The sequence below is a fragment of the Egretta garzetta genome, unplaced genomic scaffold (assembly GCF_000687185.1).
Source record: "Egretta garzetta isolate BGI_Z169 unplaced genomic scaffold, ASM68718v1 scaffold136, whole genome shotgun sequence".
NCBI lineage: Eukaryota > Metazoa > Chordata > Aves > Pelecaniformes > Ardeidae > Egretta > Egretta garzetta.
This window is the reverse complement of record NW_009260066.1, coordinates 1,394,758-1,411,038: the sequence shown is the minus strand read 5'-3', so window position 1 is coordinate 1,411,038 and position 16,281 is coordinate 1,394,758. Positions and strand designations below refer to the sequence as shown.

The window sequence follows — 16,281 nt, the reverse complement described above, 5'->3', positions numbered from 1 at the left end:
GATCAGCTAAAAAAATTCAAATTTTGGTTCAAGAGATTTAGTAACAGTAAGTCACTACACAAGAATGCTGTAAAAAAGCAGTTTTCAAGGTTGTGTTTAAGGTGCAGTGTTCAAATTACAGGTTTCAAAATATCCTTCCCTGCACTTTTTATTTGTTTTTGCTTTAAGGAGAAGGGCATTTGGAGTTGCTTTGTTTTGATTTTTGTCTTTTACAATTATGCAGCACCTCCAAAAGAATATTGCCATAATTTGATGCAGCCATACAATAAAAATAGTAAACCAGTTATTAAATTCCTCTTTTTTTCCTTCATCAATCCTTAATGAGACCTTCATCTTTCTGCATCTGTTACGCAGTACAACTGATTCATTTTCCTGCTAAAATCAGGTATTAATAAATAAATGTATTCTTACGTTAGTAAACCATTATTCCATTAGTTGGCCATTTTGTTCATGTAACAAGAGGACAGCTTGTTATGGAAAGGCCAACATTTGTCACAACCAACCACCCTACTAAAAACATTAACACTGTATTCAGACAAGGAACAATTTTTTTTATATATATATAATTAATGTTAAAGTCCAGAATTAGAGGGAAGAATGCTTCTTTTAAAATATTTCCGAGCCCCAAGTTTTCACCTTCAAGTATTACTGGCACTGCAATACCTCCAAGGAGATCAGGTTTGATAAGGATACATCTCAGGTGGGGTTTTTCTTTGAGCGAAAGGGATAAAATTCCATTTTTTTTTTGGACTAATTGTTCTGATAAAATACACAGCTATTAAATCCCTTTTTAAAACACAACAGATCTTACGCTCTGTTACACAAGTTAACCTTACTTTCATATGCATGTAAATTTGCAAAATTCCTGTTCTTCAGAGGACACCTGCTACATGAGACAGGCATCTCCTTGGCCAGCAACGCGTGTAGCTGGTTGGAAGAAGGCACAGACCTCCTAACAACGTCCTTGACTTTAGCATTTCACACAATTAAAACATAAACTTGCTTCTTTTTGCTGGTGCAGAAGGGGCAACAGAACCCGAGGACTTCGTTAGGGACTGAGGCACTCTGGTGGTACGAGCAGTTACTGTGCACAAATTCTTTACTTAAACAAATTCCTTGCAAGTACCTGTTAAAGCTAAACAAAGTAAGTTTGTAGTACCCAAACTATAGGCATTACAGAGGAATTAAAACTTAAATTTAAAATTTAAATTTAAAAAAACTTAAATTAAAAATACAGAGGAATTAAAACTTAAACTCCTTTTGCATCCATATTAATCTTCTACAGCAGTATGTACTAGGTAGCAGGCGAAAAGTGTCATGAAAGCATAAAAAATACCCAGGCTGGAAGGAACCTCTGGAGATCTCGTCCAACCCCCAGCTCAAAGCTGTACTGCTCACCTAAACTGGGATTCAGTAAGCCAAGGTATCAACAGTTCAACACTTAAGGAAGCACCAGAAGACTCAAAAGAGTTATCAACGTGAAGTCAAACCCACCATTTTAAATCTAACCAGAAAGATGGCCCCTCCTGTTCTGGCACCACGCTGTAGATCGAGCGTTCACCCAGAGGTTTTGTCCCAAGCAGGAAAAAAAGTGATTTTATGTTCAGTCATTTAAAGAACATGCCAAGCTCTTAAACCAAACAGCGAAGACATTTTTTTAGAATTAGATACAGTCCAGTTTATTCCGAAATTTCTGAAATCCAGATGCAGATGCGTGCTTGTGAACTGTAATTGTATCATTTCCCTGAAGGAATCTGCTAGCAACTTTGAACACTTCCACAAGCTGCCACAGATGCACGAGTTACAGCCTTCTCTCTCAAAGCTAGTCCATTTTAAAATACAAATTGGACCTGTACACGGAGTTTAAAAACACTTTTTAAAAACATGTTTTAATTCTGCTTGGACAGATCCCCATTGAGATTATGAATTTGCATATGCAGGTTTTTTCTCTTTTTTTTTTTTACTGGTTTTTTTCTGAGAGGAATCACAATTAGGCAGTGAAAGCAACAGCTATAATGACAGAAGGATCACTGAAAAATTCAAGGGAACCAAGACAAAGTATAAGGATATTAAAAAATGTGTAATTGCCCCAAAACTTTAGGTGTTCAAAGGAGTACAATACCTTGAATTTTACCAGAAGCACAATAAAAAATGCTTCTTTATTATGGGTTTTTAATGAATAAGCTCTGCTGTGGTAGCCTAAGATGCTACCCCCAGCTGCTTACTGCACCAATCTGCCAGAAATTATTGCTCCCGTATAAGGGAACACAGACCTTAATGCCGTAACTGCACTGTGGAGTGAGTATCTTCTTCAACCGTGCTACTAAAAGGGTAATAATACAGCAATTACAGCAAATTGCAGTAAAAAGATGCATCAGAAGTAATAGTAGCTAGAAGAACATAGTGACATCCTACTTCACTGCAAAGACAGACGCCAAAACTCATCCATCAAAGCCCTAGAAGAGAGGCAAAGCCTCACACCACACTCTGGCTTGGATGTCATCCAGCTACCTTTACTTTTAAACGTAGGTTAGTACAAGATTTATAGGTAAAACTCCTGGTAAAACAGACAGTAAATAAAACAAGTTAATGCACAGAACATAAGCCTAGGCGTTGGGGACTCACACTGCACAGGTGAATGAAACATTCCTGCAACAAAAAATGAACAAACTAAAGAGTAAATGTCTGCAAAGAGCATCAAAACACAACAAAAAAAAGTTGGTTTTCTTGATCACCAGTAACAAAAATTCTGGATGGTGGGCTGCAGAAGTGGAGGTTTATGTAAACCAGATTCTGCACAAGGGAACTGGGAAGGTTCAGGTATGGCTTCCTGGAGCTGTGGCACAAACACTGCTGATAGGAAAAAAGAGAGCATGTGCCAGGTGCTGGGATTAACTTTGTCAGTATCCAAACAAAGCGCAACAAAAATCACAAATGAAAGATTTACAGTGCTTGGACTCAAACATTAAACAGGGTTTAATGGGCAGTGCAGAAATAGACCTGTAGTAACATCAGCAAATGGCCTGATGGCAGACAGCTGGCTACTAAATAAAACATTAAGAGGCTTTAATTTGAATGTTTTAATTGAAGAAAAAGACCTTCAGAGTAGGCCAAAACTGAGTAATTCTTCAAATGAATGCTGAAGATGAAGACGGGAAGAATTGCTTTTCAAATATCTGTCTTTGGGGACATTTCTTCAATTCCACAGCACTTTTAAACAATACAAACCTCAGAAAATCAGCTTGTTTTGCTTTCATCAGTATACTTACATGTTACTGCAGGGTATTATTGAGTAGTTGTGCAGGACTAATGATGTCAATTCTCTTCTGTAACGTTGTTTTATGTATTTAGTAAGTTACATCAAATTCACAGAAAAATACAAAGCTCGAACTACACTTGAGGTAAATTAGAAATGTTTTATTAATCAATTAACTCACCGAGACACCCTGAACAATACCTAATTCCATTGAAGTCAAGCAGATTTTTGATGTAACAAGGAAAATTAAGACTAAAAACCTGGCTGAAAGATATCAACAGACATGAAGCAACACCCACAGAGAATGATTCCACAAAGAGCTGGCAGAATTTACAGCTCCTCAACAAAGTATTAAGTACAAGGAATAGATCACTGACAGAAGGTTAAAAAAAGGAAAAAAAGAAAAAAAAGCATACAGAAATTCAGATATACAGGACAATCCATACAGAATAAACAAATTCACCATACAGTCAAACCCTTCTGTTACTGCAAGAATGCTTCATGGAATTAATTTCTAGCATTTTGTTTCATCTAGTTTTACAGGTCTTGTTAATTAATTTTTCTGGTAATCCAGATCACATCTTCTTTTAATTTCATCTGAATATCCCTGTTAATACATGTGTAATATCCATATATTTTGCTCAGTGATACTTCTGCCATGATGTCTACACCCTTAAAAATACTTCTGGCAGTTGCTGGTAATGTATTTTACTTAATAGTTTAACCAGTTTTAACAAATACTAATACTTCAGATGGTTTTTGATAAGTGGGGAAAAAAAGGCTTCTAAGTAACAGAAAAGTCTGCCCGTGAAGATGCAAAAAGGCCTAACCAACTGAAAGATGTAACTGCCTGCAACAAGGAGCTAAAACAAGACCTAGGAGTCCATTCCAGTCCTAAACGTTTATATAAATTGTGGAACAAAAGGACAACAACACACTCTGGACTTCAAATCTATTAGAAATAAACGTATGGCTATAGAGTATCACTGCATCTGAGTGACCAGCAGTATCTTGAAAAGAAACCCAGACTAAGCCTAGAACTAGTAAAGTGTTCAGTAAGAATAATACAAAAACCTCAATGCTCTTTAATTGCACCTTTCATTCAATAAATGAACGTGGCTACAGCAATGTGTCCTCAAGCTATTTCCTTTATGTCCCTCAAAAGCAAATTCTGTTATTCAGACACCTGCCCGACTCATTTTGAGTAACGCAGCATTTGATTCCAAAAGCCAGCCGATGTCCCGAGTGCTTCTTGTTCAACAGTATATCCCAGAAAATAAAAACCTCTGAACTATACTATTTCCTACTAGTTTCCTGTATGTACCACAGATTCAAAGCAACGCCTGTAACTTTGGTCATTCATGTATCCTGTTCTCCCTGAAGGGGAGTTAGATGAAAGGGTTGTCATCCAGAAAAGGATACCTCATGATCAGATCTGCTAGCACGCCTGTTCACACAGTAGCTCCTGAACCCGTGTTAGTCAAAATGATCTGGGTTAGAAAAGGGTCTTTGAAGTATCTGAAGTATTTTCCATAGCTATGATTGGTTAGGAAACAGTTAATCTCTCTTCCTCCCACGGTATAGCAAAGTATGCATGCAAAGCTCAAAGAAACAGATGCTATAAAGAATGGAGCGGTTAAATCTGTTCAGATCAGACCATGTTGTCAATATGAGCTAAAAATTAAGTAATTTCTCCCAATTCATTAAAAGGAATTACACTGCTGGATTTGACCTTTTGGTGGTTACTGCCATTCACGTTGCCTGATTGTGTAAAACTAATTTAAGTGCTCTGTTTAACTATTCCAAGTACAACTAGGTAGTTTTCTTCCTCATTTGGAAAAGTATTTCCTAATTTTACCCAAGTACCTCTCAGTAGGTGACAAAAATGCAAAAGCAAAGGAGCTGTAGGTAACAACAAGGAATCTTAAATTTTAATGACTGCATGAAATCACCACATTTCAAGATTTAGGATTAATAAATATAACTAACTTTTCTATCACAGTTGTATTAATACTATAAAAAAGTTGTAAGAACCAAAAATTGCTGTAATTAACTCTTTAGGACCACAGCCTGTCCAGCGATGTGTAGAACATCGAAGTTAAAATTCATGCATGTGAGAGGAATGGGAAGAGGAGAGCAAGAAGATGCCAGGGTAATGCCTCTTTACAGAATCAGCTTTCATTTAGAAATCAAAATCTCCTTTGTCGTTGCAAAAAAACCCCTTGGTAATGTTTGGAAAAAGACCACAATACACAGCTTGTGTTTCAGTCAGCACAGATGTCAATGTCTGTATTCATTTTAAGAGATACAGAAGCAAAAGAGCCAAACAATGCTTAAAATGAAAGAGGTCGGACTTTTCCTGCAGGTGGCAAGGGCTGCGATGATTTTAATCTTTCGCTAAGGGAAGTTCAGCTTCTGAAAATTTTTGAAATCATATTCTGAGAGTTAAAAAGATGTCCAGGAGAATGTAGAAAATAACTGTACTATCACATAAATGCGCAATTTTTGCTGTAAGCACTAATCACTGTACAGCTATTTCATTCTTAGAGCCTCTGGCTTTCAGAAAGTCTGCAGCAGAACAGACTACAAAACTCCTGTTATACTCAAAATTTAGTTTAAAACTCTTGAAAGAACCAGCAGCATTTCTCTCTCTTATAAACCACTGTAGCTCTTTTAATGCTGTCTTTGACGTGTACGTCACTGTAATCCACCTCTGTGCTTTACGTACAGGACAGGATCATTCTTCATTCTGGGGGTTCCATTTACCCCAGCACCTCCTGCAGTGCAGCTGCATCTCCAACTCAGCCTTCTCACACTCCAAGGACTACACTGCTGATGGCTCAGAAAGCATGGAGGCAAGCCATGGTGTGGAATGAACAATTACCACATGGCAGAGAACCTGATTAGTTTTAATTCAGTAAAAATCATTCTTTCTCCTCGGAATGTGTAGCATCACCGATCCCACTCTTCCCATCTAGCAAACAGAATTTTCTATTGACTAGGAGTGAGAACATTATCAACTGCAATGGCATTAAAAATGGAGTGTATCAGGATGAGCTACAAAATAACCCCTTTGGGAGCTGCATAGTTCTGTAGTTAATACAGCCTTGACTCTTGTCCTCCCCTGTAAAAGCAAAAACAGGCTTTATTTGAGGTTGAGTGTCCCACAGACCTCGGCTTCCAGGAAAGCAGTTAGTAGCAAACTACCTCGGTCCACAACTATCAGCTGGGGCCATTCTCCCCTTCCTATGCTTGCAGGGAAGAAGGACTAGAATATTTAGGTAACGTGAGTAGCCTTTAGCACACGCCACTGGGTGAATGAGAGGGAGCATGCATATGATGTGTAAGTAACAATTAAGAAGGCATTAAATTTCTATTTGAGAAGCCTTTCAGTAAGGTCTTATACAAAAACTCCTCCGATAACCACAGGTGTGCTCTATACATTTCTTTTGGTAAGGAAAATACATTTCTCCAAACAAGAAATCTTCACATTTAAAGAGGCTAAATACTGTAAGATCAGGCTTCGACTTGTTCGTATTTACTATTCTATTCCTATGGCTTTTTTGAATTCAGAATTTTTTGGCTCTAAAATGTCATAATAAACCCTACTTTTATCAAAGTTTTCTCGGATGTAAAGCAAGTCTTCCAAAGAATACACATCTTCCTTTCCCGTCCAAACAGTGAGGCTGTATCTATAGCAAAAAGAAGGGCGGGAAAAAAAGAAAGAGAAAAAAGAATATGTTATTATCTTAAGATAAAGCATTTGAGACAGAAAGACATTGCACTAATAAGCTCCTAAAAATATTCAGGACTATGCTATCTTAATTTTATGAATGTAATTAAGTATCAAAACCTTAATCTCCTTTAGATTTCAAAGTTAATCAACCACAATTAATGAACTATCAGAATCAACAGTTTTATACGTCCCTGCTCTCCTCACCCCTCTACATCCAGGCAAATCATCGCTCTCCACCCTGCATTTGTGCTACAGCCGAGAGCACTGAGAGTGTCTCCAACCCTGTTGTTACCAAAGTGACTTCAAGTTACTGGAAACAGCAACTGCTGGATCAAAATGCCACCCCAGAAACAGGCATGCTCAAACACATGCTAGTCTGCACACAGGGCGCACAGAATGCTTGGTACAGACAGACTAGCTGAAGAATATGTCTTTAAATAAACCTCTGTTTGACACACGCAAACTAAAATTTTCAGAGGTCTATTCCTTTGTCACATTTTTTTTTCCTCATTTCGGAGGTAAGTCATGCAATTTGGCTCCAGTCAAACTTCAAGTTCTTGCTCCTAAAGCTAAACTTGCTAGAACTTCCCAAGGAGGACTGCAACATTTTTAAGATGGACAATCCTGCACCACCAAGAAGAATTTATCTGTAGCCTGGTCCTTGTGTGAACTGTTCTGCCAAACCTAGCAGGGAGTAAAATACATCTTAGGCAGATATCTCGCAAAGAAATTTACCAAGATGAGCATTTAAAGCCTGACAAAGTAATAAGTAGCTACAAGCAGAGCATTAGAACGGAAAATATGAGGCAATCTCAGTTGTAGGTGATTTTCATACTCCATGTTTTGTCACCTAAGTGATGTGCAGTGATGCCATCTGATTAACTGAATGTATCTTCTGTACTGTATCACATACACTTTTCTCATTAATTGCACAGACTTTATTAGAACTTTAAAAAAAAAATTAAAACTTCGAAGTATCATTTCAAGTTAAAAGCATTACCCTCCACAAGCTCCACATGACAAATACTTCATTTTCTCCTTTGTTTATTAAAACTGTATTAATCTAGAACACAGGTGAATCAGAATTTAGTTGTGTGTCTGCAAAACTGGCTCAGGAATTTCTGTCTTCTTATCACCCCACTCAACAAATCGGGATTTTTATGCTGAGGTAAAAGAGAAAATCATGGTATTTCAGTGGGAATGATGCTTGTATCCAACGAGGATGTACTTGAGAATTGCACAATTTACAAGACATATTCTTAACATAACAATATTCTGAAATTAATTTCCCAGTTTGAAATGTTTAATTCTAATTTCTCTCTTGATTCTCCACTGTAAATGAGCAATTTATTTGTCCATCCTTTTGTTTCTAATTACTTAGAAATTTTCCAGGCAAGTGATTGTCTTAAATTTTCTGCCTTGGGCTTTGACCTTGGCTGGTGCTAAAGGAATAACTATTAAAGTGTAGGTAGGCAGAGTAGCTGAAAAAGATGAGTAAATGACAGTACATATGAAGCAGGTTTTATTCTCATGCTACTACATGTAAATAATTCTCTTAATGAAATTGTTATGGGGGTTTGTAAGACCACTTTTTAAAAGAAAATGTAAGTCAGTGTTTGGAAATCACTGAATGTATTTCTAGTACCTAGTACCTAAGCAAAATTAATTAGCTTTGCAGCAAACTCACTGACTTCCAATCTAAAAATCTCCTTTAATGTTTAAGAGACATTACTACAGAAAATATAAATACTGAATCCAGTAAAAAGTATATATAAAATGTAAACATTTAAATTTAATTAATTCCTAATTGCAACATCAAATTATTCAGTTAATTTAACTATATTAGTCTTATGAAATGTTTATAATGAAACTGGATTACAAGCCTACACAAGATCTAAAATTATTTAGTGTAGGTAATAAAAGAGGTTTGGGGAATTTTATTATTTTAAATAATACTTCTGTGTGACAAAACAATTTAAGAACTGGAGGAATTAAAGAACTGAAGGGATAAACTAAAAGAAAAAATATTTTCAATGCAGTTGGGGCAAGTATGTACACACACATATGCTATGCTTTACATAAACAAATACATGCCTTTATTATAAAGACAGCTAAAAATAAAGGCCCTCAAACTTACCTATCCGACTGTTGGATTAACCAGCACAGCTCAGATGTGGACTGTCGTACTAACGCTGCTCGTACAGGGAAAGTTACAGGCTGGGAAAGTGAACTGCATATCTGAGCCATTTCTTTCACCATCATCCAATCATAGCCTACAGTAAAAGACCATTTGATTAAAAAGAATTCTTCACAAATACAGTCTCTATCAAAATAAAGACACAATGATTTACAGAATGGTTAGGCTGTCAAAACAAAACAAGAGCAAATACAGGTCTTGTGAAAATCATGTAATTATAAAATGAAATTGCTAAATGATTATAAATAAAAAACGTCATTGTCCCAGAGAAAAAAAGCAACACTAACATTTAAAAACAAACTTATTTTGAAAATCTTTGTTTCCAGCAACTGCAGTGTTATTTTACATATAGCTATATAATGTGACATTTTTTAATGTACAGGAAATCATCTGTTTGCCCTTTCTCTAAAAAACATTGCTGCCAATGACTTCAATATGGACTAGTTTTAACTTGATGGTGACCCTTTAAAAACAAAAACATTATGAAAAATTTAGAAAAAAAAAATTAATTAATCCAGTAGGACTGGAGTTATACATAAATGAAGAACTTGAAATTTTTTGTGCTTAAAAATGCTAGTATCAAGCAATCTGAAACACTTGAAGTGCCTGCTGTTGAGAATTTTACAAGCACTGCAGCTACTTAAAATGGTATTTAACTGTTCTTTTACTTCTACAGCCTATGAAAATCTTAACTTCAATAACAAAACTTAAAAATTTTTTCTCAATTACTCATAGGCAACATAGTGACTGGAAAGACTAAAAAAGCACACTGATAGGCTTTTAATTTTCCAGCTAATTATTTTTCTTCAGAAAACATGCCAGAATTCCTATTACCAAATCAATACTCCTAGGATTCAAGGAGCAGACTACCTGAAACAGGGCTTAAGCAATTTATCCCCCAGGATTCCTCAGTATGTGAGAATGAGTTGAAGTTTAACGACAAAAATACCAGATTTTTCTAGAGTTCTGTTGCAACTCAAACACTGAACTAATTTCTATACAAGACACGATCATACATCAATGAAGAAAATTCTTCTTACAGTCACTACTATTTTCAAACTAAGACGACAGCATATAGCTTATTTCAAATCAATTATGAAATGAATTTGAAGAAAACAGACTATGCAGTGTAAACATTCAATTTTCTACCTTTACCTTTATTGTGTTTGTCAGGATGCCAGCCAGTTGTCCATCCCAGCGATAGGGTTACATTTGGGAAAAATGAAGTGACAGTGTCGAGGAAACCTTTTGCATCCACTACAGCATTACTTCCATTAGGTCCCGGTAGGATGTCTGCGTTGATCCAAACGGGTCGCCTCAAATCCTGCTTCACATGTTGAAGAAGCTCCAAGGAAGGCCGTACGGCTTCTAGACTGTACCAATAACACATGGGTGAGATGAGACACCTCACTCAGATTAAGGGTGGGAAATGTACAGTACATATATAGATGGATACGTTAACAAAACCCTCCCTGTAAACCAGAAAGCAAATGCTGAGGACCCTTTCTACCATGAGATGACTATTACTCCCGGTGTAAAGTAGCATTGTCTCCCTGCTGCCCAAGGTGAACTGCTACATGGCTCTTATCTCATGGCCCTTCTAACTCCTGACCTGTTAAGACTTGGATGTTACTGAACTCTTAGGAAGGATTTTAATTAAGGAATCCACTGCAGGCTCCAATACTTTTGTAGCAGTTGTTCCCACAGCTTGAAAGTGTGGCATAGTAGTGGCAGCATGAAGAAGTCTGCCCTTCATACATTCATCCTACAGCTAATTATTACGTATGAGATATAACCACTTGAGCAACCAATGTAGCACCACTTGTAAACATTTAACAACACACCTTAAGTCACATACTCCGACTGTTCCCTCAAATCGAAAGAAAAAGCATAACTGGAAGACAAACAATACTCTTTCTCTATCCTACCAGAACTTTCAAAACAGCAGTATTGTGGAAGGAAAGGAAATGTGGAATAATGGGGAAAAGGAATGAATGCCAAGAAAATATGTGTTTTTTCTCTCACAGCAAACTAATTAACATTCTACATAACACTCAGAAATTTAAAATTGTTATGGTCAGAGTTGTGACTTCCTTACTAATAGCAAGAACCTGTGCTTTCTCCTGTGAGTCATGAAAAGCATCTTCTAGCTTCTCCTCAAAATTTTGCAGCGACCCGATAGAGAGATGAGCCAACAGAAAATTCCTCCTGTTGTTCTGCAGCATTAGTTTCCCTGTTCAACATCCTAAACTGGTCCCTGTGGGTGTCACAGGAACACCAGGAAAAGCAAGGGGAAGAGGAGTAACTGTGAAGAGCAAGGAGAGGATCACAACTGCTCCAGCTTACACCCATATAAACCACAGGCTGCGTGCCCCACGGGTGCCTGTTTGAGCCACACAGGTGACAGTTAACTGCTCCCACGTCTCCCCAGTTCCTAATTCCAAGGCCACTGTATCTCTAGCCCCTTTCACCGGTGCTGATGCTCGCCTTAGCAGCAACGTGTGAGTTACGGGACACAAAGTGGCAAACAACTGTTCTCACTGTTTTGTAGGGATGATTCTGTACCAAGTTATTCCCTAACCTGGCTCTGGATGAGGTTAGACAAATTGTGTCAGGATTTGCAGCCAAAAACAGGAATGGCAGCCAGCTGTTACACTGGGTTAGCTCTACAGCCAAAAATTGTCCCCTGAGCTACATGTGTTGTTTCCTGTAAAAAGTAATGTTGCACATTTCAACTTTTCTATTGTTGAGAAAGCTGCATAGTGGGAGAATGCCACTCAGCACTTTCAGTTAGTATTAGTTAGTCTTAGAGAAAACCTAGTAATGGCTTGAGTTAACTTCATTGGCTTAAATAGTTCTCACATTGTCTGAGGCCAGAACAGCTCACTTTTTCCCATATACAAGTGATTGTCAAAGCCAGTGGAATGCCTTCCTTTTTACGACAAAATACAAGATAACGTAAAGGGAAAAAAGCCGAAAGCAGCATCTCTTGAAACAAACAAAAAAAACCCCCAGACAGCACTGTTTTTATTGCACAGCATTTGGAAAATTCAAATGTATTGCTGACTCCATACTGAATGATTCTGGCATTTTTGAAGTGGGACTCCGAAGGCCTTTTGCAGAATACATTCATTACTGTGGATAAAGCCAGCAGGAAATGTGATTATTTGACAGAGTAGAAAGATACAAAATATTTTTTAAGTGCTGCTGAAATAATCCTCAAAATTTCAGCAATGGTAACCAAAGAAAAATTATTCAAAAGAACATCATGATCTGTGTTGCTCATTTGACTGTATCTGCATTTTGTGCTTGTAACTTTCAAAAGCTTTTATACAATTAGACTTTTATAATGCAACACAATTTTAAAAGCTTTTTTAAATCACTGCCGTTGGATGGAAATGCCTTGTGATTTTTAAATTAATTTAAACTATAATTAAAATGAAAAAAACCCAAAACAAACCCCAACAACCCAAACAAATGTCTGCTTCTCTTGTCCTTTTCCTTCTCTGACAAGGCAGACATTTACAGATTCTGTTAACAATAAAAGGATTTAGCCTGCCCACATTTTTTGTATTTTCATGAATCTTCACATGAAAACTGTGATTGCATTAAAAAGAACAACAGGTAGAAATCACATTTTACAACTATCTAGCTTTTCTTTTTTTTTTTTTCATTTCTATAGCGTACTTAGGCATTGATTTCGCTCTTTTTGATGTGGAGGTGGATTCTCCATCTGCTGCAAAAATAGACATTGCACATGCAAATTCAGAGAAAGCTAAAGTTAGGAATTGCAGAGGTGTGCATCTGAAAATCACAGCTCACTTTAAATCCCATTTCAAACTTTTCAAGGCAATCTCATGGGGTTTTCAGGTGTATTTTCCATTAAAGACAATGAAACAGTTAAAATTTTAAATGAACCTCTGAAAATTTAATTAAGAAGTTAGGTCAAAGAAACTGAATTTACCTCAATATACATGCACCTTGTGCACAAAAAGCAAGGTGACTTTTTTGTATTACAAACCATGCTGAAGGAATCTACCACCACATCATACGTGGTATGAGATCAGATATGCAAAGGAGTACACCTAATTCTTGAATTGAGACATCCCCAACAGACTGTTAGTATTGGAGCGGATCAGGAAACAGAATTCCTCTCCTGGTGGGGGGAAGCTCTGGGAAAATATAGATATTCATGCTGGTATGGGATGATGTTTCTACATTATTATGAACGTCAGTAGACCTGGAACAGAAGTTGACTTTTCAGCAAGTTTTTCAGCAGCTCACTGAAAAACCTTGACACTTTCATTCCCCTTCCATGGTAGAGAGTGACACCAAGAAAGCTGGATAACAGGAGAGACCTGTGTGCTGCCAGGCAGACAGACCCAGAGGCCTCAGCTCCATTTGAAGCCTGTGAGCTACTATTTAACTTTCCATTCAGAAGGCTGTCTTTCCCTATTTCCTAGCACAAGCATAAAACTCGTGGGAGCTCCCCAAAAAGTCACTGTCATTTCAGTTTTCCCGATAGGAAAACTTTGCTCAACAGCAACTTGGTAACAAATGCATTGAATGTGAAATCATTATTTGTAGTTCAAAACACTTTCAAAGCTTTTATTCTTGCAATGCATTTAGTAATACTGATTATGTATCACTGCATTTTCTGTTTAGGAAGGAATGCATTACACTAAATTGCACAATAAGTTTGGTCTACCATGGCCAGTAGATAGTTAGCACTACCTGCAAAACTCTTAATTGGCCAGATCGCAAAGAATAAACAAATCCTTTTGTAACCTTGAGATACCTCTTAAAATCCAGCTTGATGCCTTTATTTGTGTGGATAATCTCTTCTAGCCATTCCTGCAATGTGTTGTCACTGTCTGTTTCGGGTGGATGAGCCATGATAGGGTCTCCATTTCCTCCCTTGCCGCCACGAAGAAGAACATCTGCTTCTATCATGTGAACATCACCTGTTGATTTAAAAAATGAATGCTCTAACAGAAGCAAATCCAATACTTCCAGTGCCTGCCCCAGAGAAACAATTACGGGACAAGTCTTTCTACACTGGACTGTGCACACTTACTCCACAAAGATCCCCCAGTACGAGCTGTTGTCTGTGAAGCAACAGGGGTGCATTTCTTTGGGTACTTCAGTCACTAAACTCTTCAGAAATCTACAAGCATGCAAAACTTGATTTTTGTAGATATATTTGGCCAAGTTATCACATTTTTTTCAGAGGAACAGCAAAATGAACATCCAAAATGTGCATCCGCTCTTGCTAAATTTCAAATCTTTTCCTCTTAAAATTGGGTTCCAGAAAAAGCTTTTTAGACCAGGTGACCAGAAGATTTTAATGCTGGCAAAGACTGAGAGTTCTAATTCTCAAAACTGAGCAATCCAGCTCAGCCAAAAGAAAAGTCAGCCAGCCAGCCAGAAATATCTGCCAGGAAAATGGTAGCTGAAACACAAGAGAAGGGAGTGGAAACCTTAGGAATGCTGCAAGCTCTTGAAAACAGCTTTCTATAATGAGAGCATCCGAGCATTTGGGCAGTGCTACCACCTTTGCAGAGAATTCAATATATACAGCTACTAAGATGGAAATAATAATTTAAAAGATAGTAATTATACAGTCAAGAGAAAGGAACTGATGTATAAAATTACATAAATATATTACTTATTTCCCCAATATTCACACAAATTAAACTAAAGTTCACTGTAATAAACTGCTCACACAAATAACCTGAAATACTTTAATCATCTTGAAGAAAACGGGGGAAAGCAGTAATAAAACTGTCCTGTAGAATCCAAGAAATATTACCCAGCGTATTAGACATTACACAATTTCAAACCCGCCCTAAAAAGACCTAGAATAGCCATCCCCATGGGGTCAAAACTACCTGGGAATCTTGAAGTGTTTCAGGGAGACGGGACGGGTTTTGTGACGAAGCTGTTGCATCGCCTATCCTCCCAGCACTGCAGCTGCTGCTCGAGGGGCAGGCACCCAGGGCAAAGCCAGGCTGGGAGCTATGGCAGCTTCCCATGAGGTTTTGCTCCAGTGCCCGCTGCCCTGTTAACAGCACTGATACCGAACCTCACCAGACGGAGGGCAGGGGGGGAGGATAGATGGATGGGCTTTTCATCAGGTCACTCCCATTTTCTGTTTTCCCGAGCAGATCCCTGAACAGAAGTGCCAGCACAATGGCAAGGGTGACCTACCACGAGATCAAGCTGGAACGAGCAGGGGCAACCTGACCACTACTGCCCAGGCTGGTGTGCATTAAGAGGAGTGTGGCCAGCAGGTCGAGGGAGGTTCTCCTCCCCCTCTACTCTGCCCTAGTGAGACCCCACCTGGAGTACTGTGTCCAGTTCTGGGCTCCCCAGTTCAAGAAAGATGAAGAACTCCTAGAAAGAGTCCAGAGGAGGGCTACAAGGATGATGAGGGGACTGGAGCATCTCCCCTACGAGGAAAGGCTGAGAGAGTTGGGCTTGTTCAGCCTGAAGAAGAGAAGACTGAGAGGGGACCTCATCAATACATACAAATATCTTAAGGGTGGGTGTCAGAGGGCGGAGCCAGACTCTTTGCAGTGGTGCCCAGCGACAGGACAAGGGGCAGTGGTACAAACTGAAACACAAGCGGTTTCAGTTGAATATGAGGAAAAACTTCTTTGCTTTGAGGGTGACAGAGCACTGGCACAGGCTGCCCAGGGGGGCTGCGGAGTCTCCTTCTCTGGAGATATTCAAAGCCCACCTGGATGAAGTCCTGTGTAACATGCTCTAGGAGAACCTGCTTTAGCAGGGGGGTTGGACTGGGTGATCTCCTGAGGTCCCTTCCAACCCCTGCCATGCTGTGATTCTCTATCAGCCAGCTGCGGGCTCACCCCGGTAGGACCGCACCACCCCCAGCGTTACCTGCCGCAGCAGCTTGTGCGTGCCGCCGCTCGAACACACAAACTGAACAGCGCTCCGGACCAGCTTAGCTTGAGCGTGTGAAGCCAGGAGACTCCGTAAACCCCGGCTCGGCTCTGCGCGGCTGGCAGGTGGTGAAGGAAGGGCCTTGTCGATGGGCCTGGCCTAGAATGCAAACCGGGAGCGCCTCAC

At 38.7% G+C, this 16,281-nt stretch overlaps 1 protein-coding gene across 3 annotated transcripts; it reads right to left on the bottom strand.

Moving 5' to 3' along the window:
- Positions 1-3,415: 3,415 nt before the first annotated feature.
- On the bottom strand, positions 3,416-16,275 carry FAM151B (family with sequence similarity 151 member B). Of its 3 annotated transcripts, XM_035896635.1 has the most exons (6): positions 16,093-16,275; positions 14,267-14,356; positions 13,988-14,153; positions 10,345-10,562; positions 9,130-9,265; positions 3,416-6,948 (listed from the first exon to the last, which is right to left on the bottom strand). In XM_035896635.1, the coding sequence occupies exons 3-6, from the start codon at positions 14,140-14,142 to the stop codon at positions 6,798-6,800; spliced, it is 660 nt and encodes a 219-aa protein (XP_035752528.1). In that variant the 5' UTR covers positions 14,143-14,153; positions 14,267-14,356; positions 16,093-16,275; the 3' UTR covers positions 3,416-6,797. The 3 variants fall into 3 exon arrangements, with proteins under 3 accessions (XP_035752528.1, XP_035752529.1, XP_035752527.1); XM_035896636.1 differs by lacking the exon at positions 14,267-14,356; XM_035896634.1 differs by lacking the exon at positions 16,093-16,275 and having other exon boundaries at positions 14,267-14,965.
- Between the last annotated feature and the right edge of the window lie 6 nt (positions 16,276-16,281).

Bases quoted from the DNA above. Each gene is read 5' to 3' on its own strand.
- FAM151B (XM_035896635.1), bottom strand. From the start codon at position 14,142: ATGATAGAAGCAGATGTTCTTCTTCGTGGCGGCAAGGGAGGAAATGGA. The intron at 10,563-13,987 runs GTATCTCAAGGT...TTATTGGTACAG, and splicing joins ATCAAGCTGGATTTTAAGAG to TCTAGAAGCCGTACGGCCTT. The intron at 9,266-10,344 runs GTAAAGGTAGAA...CTTTTACTGTAG, and splicing joins TCCTGACAAACACAATAAAG to GCTATGATTGGATGATGGTG.